We start from the raw sequence: 25058 nt of genomic DNA, 5'->3' as shown, positions 1-25058 counted from the left end.
GTCTCACAACACCGCTACGTCATCATCTCATGAGACCGCAATGCACTCTTGGGACCGGAGCGCGCAACAAGCATCGGGTACCGGCCACTCCAGGTGCAACAAGCATCGTGTACCGGCCGCTCTAGGAGGTGCAACAACCATCAGATACCGGCCGCTCCAGGAGGTGAGTATGTAACTTTTTTATTTTAATTCTTTTTTTTTTTTTTAACAGGGATATGCAGTATACTATGTGACTGGACAATATACTACGTGACTGGGCAGTATAACTACGTGGCTCTGCGCTGTATACTGCGTGGCTCTGCGCTGTATACTGCGTGGCTCTGCGCTGTATACTACGCGGCTCTGCGCTGTATACTACGCGGCTCTGCGCTGTATACTGCGCGGCTCTGCGCTTTGTACTGCGCGGCTCTGCGCTATATACTGCGTGGCTCTTCGCTGTATACTACGCGGCTCTGCGCTGTGTACTGCGCGGCTCTGCACTGTATACTGCGTGGCTGTGCAATATACTACGTGGACATGCATATTCTAGAATACCCGATGAGTTAGAATCGGGCCACAGTCTAATAATCATAAGACTACAGATAGTGGTTTGGAATTGTGCTGTACTGTCACTTTAAGAGCTGATATTATCTGACAAAACTTGTGACCTGGTGAGCTGATGTAGACTTCATAGGCGTTGGCATAGTAACTGGGTCTCACTGCGCATATCAATGAGCTAATCAGCCAGGTGGCAGTTATTTTTAGAAATTGCCTCAGAAACCAGCCCATTATAAACGTATGGGACAATTTCCCTATTGAAACGCATTGAAAGACTTTTTTCAAACACAAATTGCGCAAAAACTACAAATCCGATCGGCACGAAAAATACTTAGCACACCTCTCAGGAACGCTGGCTTCGAAATGACACCTCACTGGAGTCTGTGAGTTTAGCGGTTCGGGCCGCATTACGTGCGGACTGAATAATAAGAATAAGAAGAAGTTTACCACGGTGGAATAACAGTATAGTGCTTTGTTCCAAAGCACTATAACTAGATGGGTATTTCCTGAAGGAACTACAGATAGTGCTTTGGAATGGTGCCCGGGCTGCCCCTGCAAGACTTTCACACTTGGGTGCCCCTCAGGCGGTCCGATTTGGTGGGTTGGGTCAATCTGGGTCTGATTTTGTGGGCGGGGTAAATCTAGGTCCGATTCGGTGGGCGGGGTCACTTTTGGTCCGATTCTGTGGGCGCGGCCACTCTGGGTCCGATTCGGTGGGCGGAGCCACTCTGGGTCCGATTTGGTGGGCGGGGCACCTTATGGACCAATTTGGTGGGTGGGGTCACTCGGTCCGATTTGGTGGGCTGGGCACCTCAGGGTCTCATTTGGTGGGCTGGGCACCTCAGGGTCCGATTTGGTGGGTGGGGTCACTCTGGGTCCGATTTGGTGGAAGGGGTCACTCTGGGTCTGATTTGGTGGAAGGGGTCACTCTGGGTTCGATTTGGTGGGCCGGGTCACTCTGGGTCCGATTTGGTGGCCCGGGTCACTCTGGGTCCGATTTGGTGGCCCGGGTCACTCTGGGTCCGATTTGGTGGCCCGGGTCACTCTGGGTCCGATTTGGTGGCCCGGGTCACTCTGGGTCCGATTTGGTGGCCCGGGTCACTCTGGGTCCGATTTGGTGGGCCGGGTCACTCTGGGTCCGATTTGGTGGGCCGGGTCACTCTTGGTCCGATTTGGTGGGCCGGGTCACTCTGGGTCCGATTTGGTGGGCCGGGTCACTCTGGGTCCGATTTGGTGGGCCGGGTCACTCTGGGTCCGATTTGGTGGGCGGCGCCACTCTGGGTCCGATTCGGCGGGCGGAGTCACTCTGGGTCCGATTTGGTGGGCGGAGTCACTTCGGGTCCGATTTGGCTGGCGGCGCCACTCTGGGTCCGATTTGGCGGGCGGCGCCACTCTGGGTCCGATTTGGCGGGCGGCGCCACTCTGGGTCCGATTTGGCGGGCGGCGCCACTCTGGGTCCGATTTGGCGGGCGGCGCCACTCTGGGTCCGATTTGGCGGGCTGCGCCACTCTGGGTCCGATTTGGCGGGCGGCGCACCTCGGGATCCGATTTGGCGGGCGGCGCCACTCTGGGTCCGATTTGTTGGGCTGCGCACCTCGGGATCCGATTTTGTGGGCGGGTCACTTTAAGAGTTGATATTATCTGGCAAAACTGTGTCTTGGTAGAGTTCGTAGGCGTTGGCATAGTAACTGTGTCTGACTGTGCATATCAATGAGCTAATTAGCCAGGTGGCAAGTGGCAGTTATTTTTAGAAATTGCCTCAGAAACCAGGCCCATTATAAACGTATGGGAAGATTTCCCTATTGAAATGCATTGAAACACTTTTTTCAAAAGCAAATTGCGCCAAAACTACAAATCCGATCGACACGAAAAATACTTAGCACACCTCTTGGGGACGCTGGCTTCGAAATGACACCTCAATGGAGTCTGTGAGTGAAGCGGTTCGGGCCGCATTACGTGCGGACTGAATAATAATAAGAAGAACTAGATGGGTATTTCCTGAAGGAACTACAGATAGTGCTTTGGAATGGTGCCCGGGCTGCCCCTGCAAGACTTTCACACTTGGTTGCCCCTCAAGCGCTGGTTTGGTAGTTGTAGCCCCTCAGGGTTGAGGCCACTCTGGGTCCGATTTGGTGGGCCGCGCCACTCCGGGTTCGATTTGGCGGGCCGCGCCACTCCGGGTCCGATTTGGCGGGCCGCGCCACTCCGGGTCCGATTTGGCGGGCCGCGCCACTCCGGGTCCGATTTGGCGGGCCGCGCCACTCCGGGTCCGATTTGGCGGGCCGCGCCACTCCGGGTCCGATTTGGCGGGCCGCGCCACTGCGGGTCCGATTTGGTGGGCCGCGCCACTCTGGGTCCGATTTGGCGGGCGGCGCCACTCTGGGTCCGATTTGGCGGGCCGCGCCACTCTGGGTCCGATTTGGCGGGCGGTGCCACTCTGGGTCCGATTTGGCGGGCGGCGCCACTCTGGGTCCGATTTGGCGGGCGGCGCCACTCTGGGTCCGATTTGGCGGGCGGCGCTACTCTGGGTCCGATTTGGCGGGCGGCGCCACTCTGGGTCCGATTTGGCTGGGGGCGCCACTCTGGTGGGCGGCGCCACCCTGGGTCCGAGTTGGCGGGCGGCGCCACCCTGGGTCCGATTTGGCGGGCGGCGCCACTCTGGGTCCGATTTGGCTGGGGGCGCCACTCTGGCGGGCGGCGCCACCCTGGGTCCGAGTTGGCGGGCGGCGCCACCCTGGGTCCGATTTGGCGGGCGGCGCCACTCTGGGTCCGATTTGGCGGGCGGCGCCACTCTGGGTCCGATTTGGCGGGCGGCGCCACTCTGGGTCCGATTTGGCGGGCGGCGCCACTCTGGGTCCGATTTGGCGGGCTGGGTCCGATTTGGTGAGCGGGGCAATAATTATAATAAGACTATAGATAGTGCTTTGAAATTGTGCTGTGCTATCACTTTAAGAGCTGATATTATCTGCCAAAACTGTCCTGCTAGGGTCATGTACAGTTCGCAGGCGTTGGCATAGTAACTGGGCCTGACTGAGCATATCAATGAGCTAATCAGCCAGGTGGCAGGTACATTTCAAATTGCCTCAGAAACCCGGCCATTATAACCTATGTGAAAATTTCCCTATTGAAAAGCATTACAATGAGGGGAAAAAACATTTTCAAACGCAAATTGCGCCAAAACTACAAATCCGATCGACACGAAAAATACTTAGCACACCTCTTGGGGACGCTGGCTTCGAAATGACACCTCACTGGAGTCTGTGAGTGAAGCGGTTCGGGCCGCATTACGTGCGGACTGAATAATAATAAGAACTAGATGGGTATTTCCTGAAGGAACTACAGATAGTGCTTTGGAATGGTGCCCGGGCTGCCCCTGCAAGACTTTCACACTTGGGTGCCCCTCAGGCGGTCCGATTTGGTGGGTTGGGTCAATCTGGGTCTGATTTTGTGGGCGGGGTAAATCTAGGTCCGATTCGGTGGGCGGGGTCACTTTTGGTCCGATTCTGTGGGCGCGGCCACTCTGGGTCCGATTCGGTGGGCGGAGCCACTCTGGGTCCGATTTGGTGGGCGGGGCACCTTAGGGACCAATTTGGTGGGTGGGGTCACTCGGTCCGATTTGGTGGGCTGGGCACCTCAGGGTCTCATTTGGTGGGCTGGGCACCTCAGGGTCCGATTTGGTGGGTGGGGTCACTCTGGGTCCGATTTGGTGGAAGGGGTCACTCTGGGTCTGATTTGGTGGAAGGGGTCACTCTGGGTTCGATTTGGTGGGCGGAGCCACTCTGGGTCCGATTTGGTGGGCGGGGTCACTCTGGGTCCGATTTGGTGGGCGGGGTCACTCTGGGTCCGATTTGGTGAGCCGGGCCCCTCGGGGTCCGATTTGGTGAGCGGGGTAATCTACTATATAATTGTCTAAGGGCACTTCCGTCTTTCTGTCTCACAACACCGCTACGTCATCATCTCATGAGACCGCAATGCACTCTTGGGACCGGAGCGCGCAACAAGCATCGGGTACCGGCCACTCCAGGTGCAACAAGCATCGTGTACCGGCCGCTCTAGGAGGTGCAACAACCATCAGATACCGGCCGCTCCAGGAGGTGAGTATGTAACTTTTTTATTTTAATTCTTTTTTTTTTTTTAACAGGGATATGCAGTATACTATGTGACTGGACAATATACTACGTGACTGGGCAGTATAACTACGTGGCTCTGCGCTGTATACTGCGTGGCTCTGCGCTGTATACTGCGTGGCTCTGCGCTGTATACTACGCGGCTCTGCGCTGTATACTACGCGGCTCTGCGCTGTATACTGCGCGGCTCTGCGCTTTGTACTGCGCGGCTCTGCGCTATATACTGCGTGGCTCTTCGCTGTATACTACGCGGCTCTGCGCTGTGTACTGCGCGGCTCTGCACTGTATACTGCGTGGCTGTGCAATATACTACGTGGACATGCATATTCTAGAATACCCGATGAGTTAGAATCGGGCCACAGTCTAATAATCATAAGACTACAGATAGTGGTTTGGAATTGTGCTGTACTGTCACTTTAAGAGCTGATATTATCTGACAAAACTTGTGACCTGGTGAGCTGATGTAGACTTCATAGGCGTTGGCATAGTAACTGGGTCTCACTGCGCATATCAATGAGCTAATCAGCCAGGTGGCAGTTATTTTTAGAAATTGCCTCAGAAACCAGCCCATTATAAACGTATGGGACAATTTCCCTATTGAAACGCATTGAAAGACTTTTTTCAAACACAAATTGCGCAAAAACTACAAATCCGATCGGCACGAAAAATACTTAGCACACCTCTCAGGAACGCTGGCTTCGAAATGACACCTCACTGGAGTCTGTGAGTTTAGCGGTTCGGGCCGCATTACGTGCGGACTGAATAATAAGAATAAGAAGAAGTTTACCACGGTGGAATAACAGTATAGTGCTTTGTTCCAAAGCACTATAACTAGATGGGTATTTCCTGAAGGAACTACAGATAGTGCTTTGGAATGGTGCCCGGGCTGCCCCTGCAAGACTTTCACACTTGGGTGCCCCTCAGGCGGTCCGATTTGGTGGGTTGGGTCAATCTGGGTCTGATTTTGTGGGCGGGGTAAATCTAGGTCCGATTCGGTGGGCGGGGTCACTTTTGGTCCGATTCTGTGGGCGCGGCCACTCTGGGTCCGATTCGGTGGGCGGAGCCACTCTGGGTCCGATTTGGTGGGCGGGGCACCTTATGGACCAATTTGGTGGGTGGGGTCACTCGGTCCGATTTGGTGGGCTGGGCACCTCAGGGTCTCATTTGGTGGGCTGGGCACCTCAGGGTCCGATTTGGTGGGTGGGGTCACTCTGGGTCCGATTTGGTGGAAGGGGTCACTCTGGGTCTGATTTGGTGGAAGGGGTCACTCTGGGTTCGATTTGGTGGGCGGAGCCACTCTGGGTCCGATTTGGTGGGCGGGGTCACTCTGGGTCCGATTTGGTGGGCGGGGTCACTCTGGGTCCGATTTGGTGAGCCGGGCCCCTCGGGGTCCGATTTGGTGAGCGGGGTAATCTACTATATAATTGTCTAAGGGCACTTCCGTCTTTCTGTCTCACAACACCGCTACGTCATCATCTCATGAGACCGCAATGCACTCTTGGGACCGGAGCGCGCAACAAGCATCGGGTACCGGCCACTCCAGGTGCAACAAGCATCGTGTACCGGCCGCTCTAGGAGGTGCAACAACCATCAGATACCGGCCGCTCCAGGAGGTGAGTATGTAACTTTTTTATTTTAATTCTTTTTTTTTTTTTTAACAGGGATATGCAGTATACTATGTGACTGGACAATATACTACGTGACTGGGCAGTATAACTACGTGGCTCTGCGCTGTATAATGCGTGGCTCTGCGCTGTATACTGCGTGGCTCTGCGCTGTATACTACGCGGCTCTGCGCTGTATACTACGCGGCTCTGCGCTGTATACTGCGCGGCTCTGTGCTTTGTACTGCGCGGCTCTGCGCTATATACTGCGTGGCTCTTCGCTGTATACTACGCGGCTCTGCGCTGTGTACTGCGCGGCTCCGCGCTGTGTACTGCGCGTGTCCGTGCTGTGTACTGCGTGTGTCTGCGCTGTATACTGCGCGGCTCTGCGCTGTGTACTGCGCGGCTCTGCACTGTGTACTGCACGGCTCTGCGCTGTGTACTGCGCGGCTCTGCGCTGTGTACTGCGCGGCTCTGCGCTGTGTACTGCGCGGCTCTGCGCTGTGTACTGCGCGGCTCTGCGCTGTGTACTGCGCGGCTCTGCGCTGTGTACTGCGCGGCTCTGCGCTGTGTACTGCGCGGCTCTGCGCTTTACACTGCGCGACTCTGCGCTTTGTACGGCGCGGCTCTGCGCTGTGTACTGCGCGGCTCTGCGCTGTGTACTGCGCGGCTCTGCGCTGTGTACTGCGCGGCTCTGCGCTTTATACTGCGCGACTCTGCGCTTTGTACTGCGCGGCTCTGCGCTGTGTACTGCGCGGCTCTGCGCTGTGTACTGCACGGCTCTGCGCTGTGTACTGCGCGGCTCTGCGCTGTGTACTGCGCGGCTCTGCACTGTATACTGCGCGGCTCTGCGCTGTGTACTGCGCGGCTCTGCGCTGTGTACTGCGCGGCTCTGCGCTGTGTACTGCGCGGCTCTGCGCTTTATACTGCGCGACTCTGCGCTTTGTACTGCGCGGCTCTGCGCTGTGTACTGCGCGGCTCTGCGCTGTGTACTGCGCGGCTCTGCGCTGTGTACTGCGCGGCTCTGCGCTTTATACTGCGCGGCTCTGCGCTTTATACTGCGCGACTCTGCGCTGTGTACTGCGCGGCTCTGCGCTGTGTACTGCGCGGCTCTGCGCTGTGTACTGCGCGGCTCTGCGCTGTGTACTGCGCGGCTCTGCGCTGTATACTGCGCGGCTCTGCTCTGTGTACTGCGCGGCTCTGCGCTGTGTACTGCGAGGCTCTGCGCTTTGTACTGCGCGGCTCTGCGCTGTGTACTGCGCGGCTCTGCGCTGTGTACTGCGCGGCTCTGCGCTGTGTACTGCGCGGCTCTGCGCTTTATACTGCGCGACTCTGCGCTTTGTACTGCGCGGCTCTGCGCTGTGTACTGCGAGGCTCTGCGCTGTGTACTGCGCGGCTCTGCGCTGTGTACTGCGCGGCTCTGCGCTGTGTACTGCGCGGCTCTGCACTGTATACTGCGTGGCTCTGCGCTGTGTACTGCGCGGCTCTGCGCTGTGTACTGCGCGGCTCTGCGCTGTGTACTGCGCGGCTCTGCGCTTTATACTGCGCGACTCTGCGCTTTGTACTGCGCGGCTCTGCGCTGTGTACTGCGCGGCTCTGCGCTGTGTACTGCGCGGCTCTGCGCTGTGTACTGCACGGCTCTGTGCTTTATACTGCGCGACTCTGCACTTTGTACTGCGCGGCTCTGCGCTGTGTACTGCGCGGCTCTGCGCTGTGTACTGCGCGGCTCTGCGCTGTGTACTGCGCGGCTCTGCGCTGTGTACTGCGCGGCTCTGCGCTGTATACTGCGCGGCTCTGCTCTGTGTACTGCGCGGCTCTGCGCTGTGTACTGCGTGGCTCTGCGCTTTATACTGCGCGACTCTGCGCTGTGTACTGCGCGGCTCTGCGCTGTGTACTGCGCGGCTCTGCGCTGTGTACTGCGCGGCTCTGCGCTGTGTACTGCGCGGCTCTGCGCTTTATACTGCGCGACTCTGCGCTTTGTACTGCGCGGCTCTGCGCTGTGTACTGCGCGGCTCTGCGCTGTGTACTGCGCGGCTCTGCGCTGTGTACTGCGCGGCTCTGCGCTGTGTACTGCGCGGCTCTGCGCTGTGTACTGCGCGGCTCTGCACTGTATACTGCGTGGCTGTGCAATATACTTCGTGGACATACATATTCTAGAATACCCGATGAGTTAGAATCGGGCCACAGTCTAATAATCATAAGACTACAGATAGTGGTTTGGAATTGTGCTGTACTGTCACTTTAAGAGCTGATATTATCTGACAAAACTTGTGACCTGGTGAGCTGATGTAGACTTCATAGGCGTTGGCATAGTAACTGTGTCTGACTGCGCATATCAATGAGCTAATCAGCCAGGTGGCAGTTATTTTTAGAAATTGCCTCAGAAACCAGCCCATTATAAACGTATGGGACAATTTCCCTATTGAAACGCATTGAAAGACTTTTTTCAAACACAAATTGCGCAAAAACTACAAGTCCGATCGGCACGAAAAATACTTAGCACACCTCTCAGGAACGCTGGCTTCGAAATGACACCTCACTGGAGTCTGTGAGTTTAGCGGTTCGGGCCGCATTACGTGCGGACTGAATAATAAGAATAAGAAGAAGTTTACCACGGTGGAATAACAGTATAGTGCTTTGTTCCAAAGCACTATCACTAGATGGGTATTTCCTGAAGGAACTACAGATAGTGCTTTGGAATGGTGCCCGGGCTGCCCCTGCAAGACTTTCACACTTGGGTGCCCCTCAGGCGCTGGTTTGGTAGTTGTAGCCCCTCAGGGTTGAGGCTTGGTGGGCCGGGTCACTCTGGGTCCCATTTGGTGGGCCGGGTCACTCTGGGTCCCATTTGGTGGGCCGGGTCACTCTGGGTCCCATTTGGTGGGCCGGGTCACTCTGGGTCCCATTTGGTGGGCCGGGTCACTCTGGGTCCCATTTGGTGGGCCGGGTCACTCTGGGTCCCATTTGGTGGGCCGGGTCACTCTGGGTCCCATTTGGTGGGCCGGGTCACTCTGGGTCCCATTTGGTGGGCCGGGTCACTCTGGGTCCCATTTGGTGGGCCGGGTCACTCTGGGTCCCATTTGGTGGGCCGGGTCACTCTGGGTCCCATTTGGTGGGCCGGGTCACTCTGGGTCCCATTTGGTGGGCCGGGTCACTCTGGGTCCCATTTGGTGGGCCGGGTCACTCTGGGTCCCATTTGGTGGGCCGGGTCACTCTGGGTCCCATTTGGTGGGCCGGGTCACTCTGGGTCCCATTTGGTGGGCCGGGTCACTCTGGGTCCCATTTGGTGGGCCGGGTCACTCTGGGTCCCATTTGGTGGGCCGGGTCACTCTGGGTCCCATTTGGTGGGCCGGGTCACTCTGGGTCCCATTTGGTGGGCCGGGTCACTCTGGGTCCCATTTGGTGGGCCGGGTCACTCTGGGTCCCATTTGGTGGGCCGGGTCACTCTGGGTCCCATTTGGTGGGCCGGGTCACTCTGGGTCCCATTTGGTGGGCCGGGTCACTCTGGGTCCCATTTGGTGGGCCGGGTCACTCTGGGTCCCATTTGGTGGGCCGGGTCACTCTGGGTCCCATTTGGTGGGCCGGGTCACTCTGGGTCCCATTTGGTGGGCCGGGTCACTCTGGGTCCCATTTGGTGGGCCGGGTCACTCTGGGTCCCATTTGGTGGGCCGGGTCACTCTGGGTCCCATTTGGTGGCCCGGGTCACTCTGGGTCCCATTTGGTGGCCCGGGTCACTCTGGGTCCCATTTGGTGGCCCGGGTCACTCTGGGTCCCATTTGGTGGCCCGGGTCACTCTGGGTCCCATTTGGTGGCCCGGGTCACTCTGGGTCCCATTTGGTGGCCCGGGTCACTCTGGGTCCCATTTGGTGGCCCGGGTCACTCTGGGTCCCATTTGGTGGCCCGGGTCACTCTGTGTCCGATTTGGTGGCCCGGGTCACTCTGGGTCCGATTTGATGGCCCGGGTCACTCTGGGTCCGATTTGATGGCCCGGGTCACTCTGGGTCCGATTTGGTGGCCCGGGTCACTCTGGGTCCGATTTGACGGGCGGCGCCACTCTGGGTCCGATTTGACGGGCGGCGCCACTCTGGGTCCGACTTGGCGCGCGGCGCCACTCTGGGTCCGACTTGGCGCGCGGCGCCACTCTGGGTCCGACTTGGCGCGCGGCGCCACTCTGGGTCCGACTTGGCGGGCGGCGCCACTCTGGGTCCGATTTGGCGGGTCGGGTCACTCTGGGTCCGATTTGGCGGGCCGGGTCACTCTGGGTCCGATTTGGCGGGCCGGGTCACTCTGGGTCCGATTTGGCGGGCCGGGTCACTCTGGGTCCGATTTGGCGGGCCGGGTCACTCTGGGTCCGATTTGGCGGGCCGGGTCACTCTGGGTCCGATTTGGCGGGCCGGGTCACTCTGGGTCCGATTTGGCGGGCCGGGTCACTCTGGGTCCGATTTGGCGGGCCGGGTCACTCTGGGTCCGATTTGGCGGGCCGGGTCACTCTGGGTCCGATTTGGCGGGCCGGGTCACTCTGGGTCCGATTTGGCGGGCGGCGCCACTCTGGGTCCGATTTGGCGGGCGGCGCCACTCTGGGTCCGATTTGGCGGGCGGCGCCACTCTGGGTCCGATTTGGCGGGCGGCGCCACTCTGGGTCCGATTTGGCGGGCGGCCCGGGTCACTCTGGATCCGATTTGGCGGCCCGGGTCACTCTGGGTCCGATTTGGCGGGCGGCGCCACTCTGGGTCCGATTTGGCGGGCGGCGCCACTCTGGGTCCGATTTGGCGGGCGGCGCCACTCTGGGTCCGATTTGGCGGGCGACGCCACTCTGGGTCCGATTTGGCGGGCGGCGCCACTCTGGGTCCGATTTGGCGGGCGGCGCCACTCTGGGTCCGATTTGGCGGGCGGCGCCACTCTGGGTCCGATTTGGCGGGCGGCGCCACTCTGGGTCCGATTTGGCGGGCGGCGCCACTCTGGGTCCGATTTGGCGGGCGGCGCCACTCTGGGTCCGATTTGGCGGGCGGCGCCACTCTGGGTCCGATTTGGCGGGCGGCGCCACTCTGGGTCCGATTTGGCGGGCGGCGCCTCTCTGGGTCCGATTTGGCGGGCGGCGCAACTCTGGGTCCGATTTGGCGGGCGGCGCCACTCTGGGTCCGATTTGGCGGGCGGCGCCACTCTGGGTCCGATTTGGCGGGCGGCGCCTCTCTGGGTCCGATTTGGCGGGCGGCGCCACTCTGGGTCCGATTTGGCGGGCGGCGCCACTCTGGGTCCGATTTGGCGGGCGGCGCCACTCTGGGTCCGATTTGGCGGGCGGCGCCACTCTGGGTCCGATTTGGCGGGCGGCGCCACTCTGGGTCCGATTTGGCGGGCGGCGCCACTCTGGGTCCGATTTGGCGGGCGGCGCCACTCTGGGTCCGATTTGGCGGGCGGCGCCACTCTGGGTCCGATTTGGCGGGCGGCGCCACTCTGGGTCCGATTTGGCGGGCGGCGCCACTCTGGGTCCGATTTGGCGGGCGGCGCCACTCTGGGTCCGATTTGGCGGGCGGCGCCACTCTGGGTCCGATTTGGCGGGCGGCGCCACTCTGGGTCCGATTTGGCGGGCGGCGCCACTCTGGGTCCGATTTGGCGGGCGGCGCCACTCTGGGTCCGACTTGACGGGCGGCGCCACTCTGGGTCCGATTTGGCGGGCGGGGGCACTCTGGGTCCGATTTGGCAAGCGGGGGCACTCTCGTCCGATTTGGTCGGCTGGGTCCGATTTGGTGAGCGGGGCAATAATGATAAGACTACAGATAGTGCTTTGTAATTGTGCTGTACTGTCACTTTAAGAGCTGATATTATCTGACAAAACTTGTGACCTGGTGGGCTGGTAGAGTTTATAGGCGTTGGCATAGTAACTGGGTCTCACTGCGCATATCAATGAGGTAATCAGCCAGGTGGCAGTTATTTTTAGAAATTGCCTCAGAAATCAGGCCCATTATAAACGTATTGGAAAATTTCCCTATTGAAATGCATTGAGACACTTTTTTCAAACGCAAATTGCGCCAAAACTACAAATCCGATCGACACGAAAAATACTTAGCACACCTCTCAGGAACGCTGGCTTCGAAATCACACCTCACTGGAGTCTGTGAGTTTAGCGGTTCGGGCCGCATTACGTGCGGACTGAATAATAATAATAACTAGATGGGTATTTCCTGAAGGAACTACAGATAGTGCTTTGGAATGGTGCCCGGGCTGCCCCTGCAAGACTTTCACACTTGGGTGCCCCTCAGGCGGTCCGATTTGGTGGGTTGGGTCAATCTGGGTCTGATTTTGTGGGCGGGGTAAATCTAGGTCCGATTCGGTGGGCGGGGTCACTTTTGGTCCGATTCTGTGGGCGCGGCCACTCTGGGTCCGATTCGGTGGGCGGAACCACTCTGGGTCCGATTTGGTGGGCGGGGCACCTTAGGGACCAATTTGGTGGGTGGGGTCACTCGGTCCGATTTGGTGGGCTGGGCACCTCAGGGTCTGATTTGGTGGGCTGGGCACCTCAGGGTCCGATTTGGTGGGTGGGGTCACTCTGGGTCCGATTTGGTGGAAGGGGTCACTCTGGGTCTGATTTGGTGGAAGGGGTCACTCTGGGTCCGATTTGGTGGGCGGAGCCACTCTGGGTCCGATTTGGTGGGCGGGGTCACTCTGGGTCTGATTTAGGGGGCGGGGTCACTCTGGGTCCGATTTGGTGGGCCGGGCCCCTCGGGGTCCGATTTGGTGGGCCGGGCCTCTCGGGTTCCGAATTGGTGAGCGGGGTAATCTACTATCTAATTATCTAAGGGCACTTCCGTCTTTCTGTCTCACAACACCGCTACGTCATCATCTCGTGAGACCGCAATGCACTCTTGGGACCGGAGCGCGCAACAAGCATCCAGGTGCAACAAGCATCGTGTACCGGCCGCTCTAGGAGGTGCAACAACCATCAGATACCGGCTGCTCCAGGAGGTGAGTATGTAACTTTTTTATTTTAATTCTTTTTTTTTTTAACAGGGATATGCAGTATACTATGTGACTGGACAATATACTACGTGACTGGGCAGTATAACTACGTGGCTCTGCGCTGTATACTGCGTGGCTCTGTGCTGTATACTGCGTGGCTCTGCGCTGTATACTACGCGGCTCTGCGCTGTATACTACGCGGCTCTGCGCTGTATACTGCGTGGCTCTGCGCTGTGTACTGCGCGGCTCTGCGCTGTGTACTGCACGGCTCTGCGCTGTGTACTGCGCGGCTCTGCACTGTGTACTGCGCGTTCTGCGCTGTATACTGCGCGGCTCTGCGCTGTATACTGCGCAGCTCTGCGCAGCTCTGCGCTTTGTACTGCGCGGCTCTGCGCTATATACTGCGTGGCTCTTCGCTGTATACTACGCGGCTCTGCGCTGTGTACTGCGCGGCTCTGCGCTGTGTACTGCGCGTGTCCGTGCTGTGTACTGCGCGTGTCTGCGCTGTATACTGCGGGGCTCTGCACTGTATACTGCGGGGCTCTGCGCTGTATACTACGCGGCTCAGCGCTGTATACTGCGCGGCTCTGCGCTGCATACTGCGTGGCTCTACGCTGCGTACTGTGCGGCTCTGCGCTGTATACTGGGTGGCTCTGCGCTGTGTACTGCGCGGCTCTGTGCTGTGTACTGTGCGGCTCTGCACTGTGTACTGCGCGGCTCTGCGCTGTGTACTGCGCGGCTCTGCGCTGTGTACTGCGCGGCTCTGCGCTTTATACTGTGCGGCTCTGCGCTCTGTACTGCGCGGCTCTGCGCTGTGTACTGCGCAGCTCTGCGCTGTATACTGCGCGGCTCTGCGCTGTGTACTGCGCGGCTCTGCGCTGTGTACTGCGCGGCTCTGCGCTGTGTACTGCGCGTGTCCGTGCTGTGTACTGCGCGTGTCTGCGCTGTATACTGCGGGGCTCTGCACTGTATACTGCGGGGCTCTGCGCTGTATACTACGCGGCTCAGCGCTGTATACTGCGCGGCTCTGCGCTGCATACTGCGTGGCTCTACGCTGCGTACTGTGCGGCTCTGCGCTGTATACTGGGTGGCTCTGCGCTGTGTACTGCGCGGCTCTGTGCTGTGTACTGTGCGGCTCTGCACTGTGTACTGCGCGGCTCTGCGCTGTGTACTGCGCGGCTCTGCGCTGTGTACTGCGCGGCTCTGCGCTTTATACTGTGCGGCTCTGCGCTCTGTACTGCGCGGCTCTGCGCTGTGTACTGCGCAGCTCTGCGCTGTATACTGCGCGGCTCTGCGCTGTGTACTGCGCGGCTCTGCGCTGTGTACTGCGCGGCTCTGCGCTGTGTACTGCTCGGCTCTGCGCTGTGTACTGCGCGGCTCTGCGCTGTGTACTGCTCGGCTCTGCGCTGTGTACTGCGCGGCTCTGCGCTGTGTACTGCGCGGCTCTGCGCTGTGTACTGCGCGGCTCTGCGCTGTGTACTGCGCGGCTCTGCGCGGTATACTGCGCGGCTCTGCGCTTTATACTGTGCGGCTCTGCGCTCTGTACTGCACGGCTCTGCGCTGTCTACTGCGCGGCTCTGCACTGTGTACTGCTCGGCTCTGCGCTGTGTACTGCGCGGCTCTACGCTGTGTACTGCGCGGCTCTGCGCTGTGTACTGCGCGGCTCTGCGCTTTATACTGCGCGGCTCTGCGCTGTGTACTGCACGGCTCTGCGCTGTGTACTGCGCGGCTCTGCGCTGTGTACTGCGCGGCTCTGCGCTTTATACTGCGCGGCTCTGCGCTTTATACTGCGCGGCTCTGCGCTGTGTACTGCGCGGCTCTGCGCTGTGTACTGCGCGGCTCTGCGCTGTGTACTGCACGGCTCTGCGCTTTATACTGCGCGGCTCTGCGCTGTGTACTGCACGGCTCTGCGCTGTGTACTGCGCGGCTCTGCGCTGTGTACTGCACGGCTCTGCGCTTTAAACTGCGCGGCTCTGCGCTGTGTACTGCACGGCTCTGCGCTGTGTACTGCGCGGCTCTGCGCTGTGTACTGCGCGGCTCTGCGCTTTATACTGCGCGGCTCTGCGCTGTGTACTGCGCGGCTCTGCGCTGTGTACTGCGCGGTTCTGCGCTGTGTACTGCACGGCTCTGCGCTTTATACTGCGCGGCTCTGCGCTGTGTACTGCACGGCTCTGCGCTGTGTACTGCGCGGCTCTGCGCTGTGTACTGCACGGCTCTGCGCTTTATACTGCGCGGCTCTGCGCTGTGTACTGCACGGCTCTGCGCTGTGTACTGCGCGGCTCTGCGCTGTGTACTGCGCGGCTCTGCGCTGTGTACTGCACGGCTCTGCGCTTTATACTGCGCGGCTCTGCGCTGTGTACTGCACGGCTCTGCGCTGTGTACTGCGCGGCTCTGCGCTGTGTACTGCACGGCTCTGCGCTTTATACTGCGCGGCTCTGCGCTGTGTACTGCACGGCTCTGCGCTGTGTACTGCGCGGCTCTGCGCTTTATACTGCGCGACTCTGCGCTGTGTACTGCGCGGCTCTGCGCTGTGTACTGCGCGGCTCTGCGCTGTGTACTGCGCGGCTCTGCGCTGTGTACTGCGCGGCTCTGCGCTGTGTACTGCACGGCTCTGCACTGTATACTGCGTGGCTGTGCAATATACTACGTGGACATGCATATTCTAGAATACCCGATGAGTTAGAATCGGGCCACAGTCTAATAATCATAAGACTACGGATAGTGGTTTGGAATTGTGCTGTACTGTCACTTTAAGAGCTGATATTATCTGACAAAACTTGTGACCTGGTGAGCTGATGTAGATTTCATAGGCGTTGGCATAGTAACTGTGTCTGACTGCGCATATCAATGAGCTAATCAGCCAGGTGGCAGTTATTTTTAGAAATTGCCTCAGAAACCAGCCCATTATAAACGTATAGGAAAATTTCTCCATTGAAACGCATTGAAAGACTTTTTTCAAACACAAATTGCGCAAAAACTACAAATCTGATCGGCACGAAAAATACTTAGCACACCTCTCAGGAACGCTGGCTTCGAAATGACACCTCACTGGAGTCTGTGAGTTTAGCGGTTCGGGCCGCATTACGTGCGGACTGAATAATAAGAATAAGAAGAAGTTTACCACGGTGGAATAACAGTATCGTGCTTTGTTCCAAAGCACTATAATAAGAAGAAGTTTACCACGGTGGAATAACAGTATAGTGCTTTGTTCCAAAGCACTATAATAATAATAAGAAGAAGAAGTTATCCACGGTGGAATAACAGTATAGTGCTTTGTTCCAAAGCACTATAAGAAGAAGTTTACCACGGTGGAATAACAGTATAGTGCTTTGTTCCAAAGCACTATAATGATACATACTGGGGAATCGACGGAGAACGGTTTTCAGATGCACTTAACGCTTGTTCTAACATTGCAGGTACATTTATAGTACCATGTAGAAGAGATTTTCCCCCTCTATGTGATTATGAGCCCTGTAGAGGAGTGTGATATTTCAGGACCTCCAGTAAGATGTACACCCTGCAGTTTTTCATGATACAGAATGTACAGTCCTGTAAATCTTCGGCACGAAGTGTCACACTGGTGAAGGAGCTGAGGTCAGATCTACAGCTGGGTGTGAGATGTGGGGGGCAATTCAAGCATTCCTGCAACTTACAGAAAGAGGGTGGGAGCTGCCAGATCTAACTGGTTCCAGCTGCTTGCTACTTATATAAAGTGGGCAAAGGGGTAAAATACCATGAGATTGCGGCCACACACCGTGACTATGCCACCTCTAGTAAATAGCACCAGCCTGGAATTAAACGCAACTTCCTTCAAGCAGAGGAAACGACTAGGTAAGAGTATGGCAGACTAACATTGGGCATGACGGGATATAATATATATAAAAGGGAGGATAAAATGACAATAGATACATTCTTTACAGAATTACATTGATTTTTTTTTTCCTTCCATGTGTACAAACGTGTCCTTGATCTGTCAGATTAGTCTGACATGTTGATAGTTGGCAAGTCATGGCCAGTTTTAGACTTCAAATTTGACTTTACAACATACACCCACCAGCACTAGCTTACTAGGATGCATTTAGGGAGCTAATCACTTGAAATGTGGACAATGATCTCTGTAAACATTCATTTTGCCCCGGGCTATGTAATTTAATCCCTACCAGCTGGATCTCCGCTAGGATTATCAGTATCCTCTTCCAAGGGATGCAACAAAGGCATATCACACAAAAAAACTGATCCCACCTGTGTGCTGATGAGGAGCAAAAACCCTGGAACAGTACTGTCTATAAATGGGTGCTTTCTCCAGTCACATTTCAAGACTCAATAAAGAGCTGAATATTGACTCCCAGATGAGCTAGCTATAGGCGGCACTAGTTATGCTTGCCTTCCTTTTAGGGGACAGCTATTATCACAGCTAATGTGTCACCAACGACCATCTCTTTTGCTTCTACTATTAGTCCATGTTTAATGGTCTGTCAAATGTATACAAAATCAAACATAGCAGATCTTTCTCTCCCCGTACAATCAATTTCCTTGGACCACCATACACATTAGACGTTGACAAATTTATAAATATTATCAGATTGGGCTGATGTTGGTCTAATCTGCATCGGAGGGCCTTAAATCTTGCATGCATCACAAGAGGGTATTAAGCCTGAGGCAGGGGCGGACATACTATTAGTGCAACCAAGATGTAAGGGGGGGGGGGGCATTTCCACAGCCAAAGCAGGTGGAATTTTTCATTCTGATCAATTATTGGGCTGCAAAGGGTCACATACTGTTCCTGTAAAGGGGTCCTCTTCTGTGTTCCAGTGGCCTGAAGCATGTACCTCCCATCTACTTGATGGGCTATACTGAGTGGGTTTGACCCCTAGGATACCCACGAGTGCAGTGCTTGGCTGTTTTCATCAGTGAATTGAGACACAGGGTGCAGGCTCGACTGGCACTCCATTCAGACTCCTTCTACCAGCAGTCTTCCAGTTGGGGGCAATTTATTTCCCCTGTTCTGGTTATTGATGGGTGTCCTAATGATCAGATCACCACCTAGGTAGCATTGATTACGTTCTAGTGAATGGGTGATACATGGTTCTCTTCGGTCCTAACCAGCTTGAAACATTTAAGTGGCCGAGATGTGCCTTTATACAGCTTAGAATAGAACTATAAAACTGAGATCAAAATGTATAAAGTGGGGAACAACAAAAAAAAGTCTAGGCTCATCAAATAGTAAAGGAAACTTAGAATAGAAGATCACCCCTTATAGACACTTGTAGCCCCAACTCCCCCTCCACCTCACCCCACAATGTCTACAGTAGAACAAGCAAGTTATATTTTTGTACGGAGAAATGAAACTGTAAAACGTGCACAAAGACACAACTCTCAGTGTCTGTGCTGACGAGGCTGCCATGATTTATACACTGATTGCAAGAAATTTAATTATGTGCACCAAAAAATATCCAAGCACTTTACTGCATGTGTGGGAAAAAAATAATAATAAAAAAATTATAATATATACATTTTTTATTTTTTCTTGTTTGTAGACAGTCGCATTCATGAAGTTAATAGAGTGAAGATCCGATACCCCTGCAAGATACCGGTAAGATGTGTTTCTTTTTTTCTTTAATTCTTGTTGTTTTTAAAGGGAACCTGTCAGCAGGATTGTGCACAGTAACCTACAGACAGTGTCGGCACCGTTATACTGATCACAATGAACATGAAGTATTTCTCCCCGAAAATTATTACAATAACATTTTTTGTTATAGACATGTTTATTTATTTTGTGTGTATTGGAACACAAAAAAAGAGGCAAATTGGACATCATTTCACAAAACCCCCCAAATGGGCCTGACAAAATTGGCATCTTTCCAAAATTGTGGGTAAACAACTTTGTTTCAAGAGTGTGATGCTCGTTCAAACTCACCTGTGGCAAGTAACAAGTGTGGGCAATATGAAAATCACACCTAAAACCAGACAAAATGGGGAGAAGTTGACTCAATCTTTGTATTGTGCTAACTTTCGGCCATGACTAAATATATTGTGCATAAAATGTATATGTGCCGTCTGTGTTAAAATTGGTTAGCACATGGGCTGTGCACAGACCAATGTAATTCAATAGGGGTGTGCAGATGAGTGTCGGTGTGAAAAAAAAAAAAAAAAAAATCACCGAATGCACCAGTCTTTTTGTTTCCTACATTTTTTCAGATGAGATCGGCCCATTCAAGTCTATGAAAGAATGGATGCCAAACGGATCATCTGAAATGCGTTTTTTTTAATGGTTAAATTACTATTATTAACATGGAGAAATTTTATTTGCTTTTTTATTTAAAAAAATTGATACCCTATGGAGTTAAAAAAAACACACAATGCTGGAAATACAGTACCAGCATTGTGGATAACAACATTTTACAAAATCTCGTTCACACGCTGTGGAGAAAATGTGCAGCATAAAAGCCGCACTGCAGATTTGCGATCCCCATTCTGTCAATTTACGTTCCCTTTGGTGCAGATTTTCCACTGTGGAAATTTCGGAGCAGAAATGTCCCACATGGACTTTCCCTTAGGCCAGTTTCACACATCGATGTTTTGCAATCCGTGCCCAGACCATGATGCACAGGCTGGATCTTAGGTCTCGTGACCCGAACTCCACTAATTTGGGTCAGACCTGCAGCCGCTCCACATCTCACGATATAGATGCAGACCGAAGAACAGAAAGGTTAAAATTGGCCTTACAGAGGTTTTTTATGTGTGGTTCTAAAATATTTCCCTTTAATTTTGTTCTTTTGTTTTTTTAAATTTAGGTTATAGTAGAGAGAAGTCATCGGGAAAAAGTGCTGCCTCCCCTTCAGAAGGTGAAATTCCTTGTGCCCCCAGAAATTACAATGGGGCAGTTTGTCAGTATGATCAGGTAAGAAGTAACTGGTGATGTATACAGAATAAATACACGTCAATGTGGTCACGGTGCGATCTGGAACTTGCCTTGATACAGAAGTAGGAAGAAATCCAGCAAGTTTGGATCTTCTGTGTTGCGGAAACTTGTGGGAAACGACGCAACCACATTTCCTATAACTATAAGGAGACACAGCATCGCCATCCTGTATTCTGTGGGTATTTTCGTTGTTAGGGTCGGGGAATGATGACATAATCTTCATGGCGATTGACAGAAAAAGGTCCCTGATCCCAATGACTCCCATTGACTGATAATGGGTCGGTCAGATTTGTTTTTATTTATTGGCTACAACATGCTACACTTCTCGAAGCAACTACACCTTGATGGCAGTGCAACTATGGGCTAAAGGTGGCCATACACACCAGATAAATGGTGGCTGATATCACCAGATAAAAACCTAATATGTATGAGATTGTCCCAACTTTCTGGACAAAAATATCCAACGTGCCAAGTCTTAAAAGTTTGGTCTCGCTTATCCGCTCCCGGGGTGCACTAACCTCTGTAAACAGGAAGCCGGAATGATTGACAGCTTAGCTGTTCTGCTGGACCAAACAGTGCACTCCAGCGATCTGTCTGCTTTCGATCAGTGTTTACAGTGCTCTATATTTAGGGAAAGCCAAAAGCTGACAGCACTTAAAAGGGTTTTGCAATAACTACTTTGTGTAGCAGATTCCAAAAGAACCCTGGCCTCCACCCTTTAACACCTATACACTTTTCAGGATTTGTTCAGGGATCCCTGGGTTGAGTCAATGGAGTAGCTGCTGGTCGGTGGAGCGGGTGTGCAGCGACTGGTCATAGCTAGCTCCGTACCAAAAAGTCAGAATTGGAAAGATAATCATCAGGCAGTAGAACACCAGCAGAAGTCAGAACTCAGATTAGCCAAGCAGGAAAGGAGAACCATGAATGAACCAGGGAAGGTGGAACTGATAACTGGCACTGGAAGCAAAGGTTTAAATAGCGTAAGGCCCTGCCCAATGGTCAGAGCAGAGAGTTAATGAGATAATAATGTGAGGATTTAACCTATAAACTCCCTGCCTGGGGGGGGGGGGGAGGGTACCACAGGTCCCAGAATGATACAGAACTGCTGCATTGTTGCACTGTGCTGTTACAAGCACTTTGCAATTTTAAGTGTTATTGATGTTGAGACAAACCCCTACAAGGCCCAACTCACATTAGACAGTTTTTTGGCGGTACCGCTTGCCCATCTAATATGTATAGGGGCCTCCCGCTGAAAGAAGATCTCTGGGGAGACTGGATTGTTGCATTTCATCTGCTCATCCTTTTGTGGGGTGCTGGGATAAGTTGCTGACTGGGACGAGCATTCATGTATATGAGGAGGTTGGGGAGATGGCCGTCTAGTAGTGATGAGTGAACGTGCTCGGATCCTATGTTCCAGTCCCCGCGGCTGCATGTGTTGCGGCTGTTTACCAGTTTGTTAGACAATCCCTGCATGTGTTGTGACTGTCTCATAGCCGCGAGACATGCAGCAGCGGGGTCTCGAACATAATGTCCGAGCACGCCCAAGATAGCGGAATAACACTCGAGCATGCTCAGATAACACGTGATCCGTACACGCTTGCTTATCACTACTATCGAGTGAATGAAGATTCATCCATCAGCTATCTAATGTGTCAGTTTTATTGGGTTTATTTGGTAAGGACAAACCACATCTAATGTTGTATGACCACCTTTAGTTCTGCTCTGAAGCCTTCACAAATTATTTATTTTATGCAGCCACAAAAAAAGAAACTAATGAACAATAAGTTAAATGACTCAGATTCTTTCCCTGCATCTGCAAAACACTTTCTAAATAATATTTTAATATATATTTTATCATTTTATTTTTTTTTAAATAAAAAAAATTAACAATCTTGAGGTCTCTTGGAATGAGGCAGAAATTGGAAATGAACCTAATGCATATGGCGCCATCCACAGGCTTTTGATTTTTTTTTTTGGTTTTGCACAGTGCATTGGGTTCCATATAGGAAAGATAAAGCATCTACTGTATATGTTAGTCATTAAAGGGAATTTGTCAGCAGCATGATGTAGGGGCAGAGATTTTGATTCCAGCTGTCATTCAGGTTACTTGGTGCAGCGGTTGTGATGGTCAGTTTTCTCTGCTGCAGAGCTCAGAATGCTGAGCTCAGAATGCTGAGCTCTGTATAACCCCGCCCACAACACTGATTGGCAGCTGTGTACACTGTGCATTGATAAAAAGCTGCTAATCAGTGGGGGCATGATTGGACTAGGAGGCACGAGACAACTAGTCCTGTAGTGATAACCCCTGCTGATAAAACAGTGATTGTATTAAAACAGCAAAACCCAGCCAGGTAAGTGACACACTGCAGGAATCAGGGTCTCGGCTTCTACATCATGGTGCCATCTGATTGCTTTTAATATCTGGACAATCTTCATCAATAATTCCCTATGTGAGAAGTCCGCTCTCATTGCATTTGTGCTAACAGTCCTTATCCTTCACACAGGTGCAGACTCTCCTTGCCGCCATCGCATTCTCTCTGCGTAATGATCAATGAACGTCAAATGGCATGTCTGTCAATGACCATGCTGGAGGCTTACACAGGACAGCGGGACCAGGACGGCTTTCTGTACGTGTCCTACCGATCGCATGAAGTGTTCGGCTGAGAGCTTCTTTGTGCGCTCATCCAATAGCACATTGTAAAAGTCGCTTTTTGTAGACTGGCGAGTCCTGGCTGAGCAGATCGACATGGTCTCGTAACCTCTGGCGGGGACGGTGACGAGGAGCAGTGGTATTTAGGAGAGAGGAACAACAATCCTTACAGATGTGTGAATAGTCTCATACTGCGGATGCTTGTAACGGCACCAGGAAAAATGGCAAAGTTACTCTGCTTACGGCTACTTGGACAGAAGAGGAGATCTTCGTGAAAATATGGTTCTTATTTATCAGTGCAATGTATATAGAGGAACTGTAAGCGTGATGCCTCTGCTTGGGTTTTTTGGAAGGGTATTGACATTAGCAATCACTTACAGCACTTCTTTATATTAAGCTGGGTGAAAAAGTACTTGCCAAAAAAAAGATAAACCTGACATTGTTCATAGTCAAAACCTAAGATAGAAACAACAGAAGCATAAACCCTGCTGTAATAAGTAATAGTGCATAGAAATAACATAAGGGACTTATTAAACACTGATAAAAAAAAGCATAAAAGTCATCCCACCGCGTCAAGGTGCACCCAAATCGGGATGGTCCTATACTGTCTGTAGTTATAGTCTCAGTCATGTCTTCCTACAGACCTGAAATATCTTCAGAATTTCTTACAGGGTGAGAAAAGCCTTCTTGTACTTGTAAAGGGTGAAGAAATGGACTTTATAAAGGTCTGGAACATTAAACTAGTATGAATTACAGGGCGATATACAGTTTTACAATTCTCTAGGTAAAGGCAGAGGGACATTTGCAATTTTTTTTTACTCCGGTCTGGAGTATTAATCAATAACCTTGTACAGAGGAAAAGTCGTTATATAAATGCATAAGGGATCAGAAGGGGAAAAACAGACCTGGTTACACATCCTCAAGTAAATAGTGATAGAAGGGATTTTTTTTCCAACTGGCTCCATCATGTGCATAATCAAAATCGGCATCTATCAATCTAGTGATTTTGGACCAAACTTCAAAGAAAAGGGTTAATTTTTGCAAATAATCAGGGCAAGCAAATAAATCTTCGAGTCGATGCCGCCCGCAGCACTGGCCAGCATCTTCTCTGTACAGGCTGATGCTGCGTAATCCAATCCTTAGGTATTACGCATAATATTTGCACAGGCCGATACTTTTTGATATGGAGCAATACTAGGGTTTCTTTCACAACTTCTGGGAGCATTGCTACTGGGGGAACATACAGTGTATTAGATGCACCATTCCACTGCAAATAGGTGATATGCATCATGTAACAACCAGAAACCCACAGGGCTCTTGTTTTTGAACTATGTAAACTTTCCATAATGCCATCAATTTTGCTTTAATACATTTTACAGATTTAAACATATCGCAAAATATCTATCTTATAATGCTTTGATGTACATTATTAATGGTAAAAATAGAATAAAAAATAAGTGTTTTCTATTACATCCATGGTCATTTAGAAATTTAACATTTTTTAGATTTATTTCTAAACATTATAGATGTCCCATTCTACATCCATAAAAGTAAAAGGATATAACAGGGAGTGGTTCATGTTGCAGATACAACAGTTTTCACTGTTCTGAGAAGGATTTCTGCAAGATTTGGGAAATGTCTGGGAAATATTGTCTATCCATCCAGAAGATAGTTTCTGAGATTAGACACTGATGTTGGAGGAGAGGCCGGGATAACAATCTCCGATCTCGTTCATCCTTAAGGTGTTGGATGGGGTTATGATAAGGGTTCAGTATGGCCGGTCATTTTCTTCCTAAAAAGCCCTCGCTTTGTGCACGGGGTATAGTCAGGGGGAACAAGAAAGGGCCTTCTCCATACTGTTCCCGCAATGTTGGAGAAATAACATTATCCAAAATGTCTCTTATGCTGAAGCATTAAGATTTCTCTTCACTGGAACTAAATGGTCAACCCCCTGAAAAAAACCTCCATAGCATTATCCATTACATCTGGGACAATGCAGTCAAGCAGGTAACGATCTCCTGGCATTCACCAAATCCAGACTCGCCCATCAGCCTGCCAGATAGTCGTGTAATTTATCACTGCACAGAACTCATTTCCACTGCTCCAGGGTCCGGCTTTACACAGCTCCATTCGATGCTCTGCATTGTGCTTGGTGATGTAAAGCTGTATTCAGCTGCTCAGCCATGAAGCTCCAGGTGGGCGCAGTCTTGGTGCTGATGTTATACCAGAGGAGGTTTGGACTCTGTTTATAGTCAGCAGAGTGTTGG

General features: G+C 52.9%; 1 protein-coding gene across 3 annotated transcripts in view; it reads left to right on the top strand.

Moving 5' to 3' along the window:
* Positions 1–24260, top strand: part of LOC143806728 (microtubule-associated protein 1 light chain 3 alpha-like) — a 70222-nt gene extending 45962 nt beyond the window's left edge. For 2 of the 3 annotated variants that reach the window (XM_077287555.1, XM_077287554.1), the window contains exons 4-6: positions 18757–18812; positions 20014–20120; positions 22646–24260. In XM_077287555.1, the coding sequence (XP_077143670.1) occupies positions 18757–18812; positions 20014–20120; positions 22646–22805 (323 nt within the window). In that variant the 3' untranslated portion in view covers positions 22806–24260. Of the gene's footprint in view, positions 1–16831; positions 17051–18756; positions 18813–20013; positions 20121–22645 lie in introns of those variants that run through there. The other variant, XM_077287556.1, reaches the window with a different exon arrangement.
* Positions 24261–25058: the final 798 nt, after the last annotated feature.

This window comes from Ranitomeya variabilis, chromosome 2 (genome assembly GCF_051348905.1).
Source record: "Ranitomeya variabilis isolate aRanVar5 chromosome 2, aRanVar5.hap1, whole genome shotgun sequence".
Taxonomy (NCBI): Eukaryota; Metazoa; Chordata; class Amphibia; order Anura; family Dendrobatidae; genus Ranitomeya; species Ranitomeya variabilis.
The sequence above is the reverse complement of the archived record's forward strand: the minus strand, read 5'-3'. Positions and strand labels throughout refer to the sequence as shown.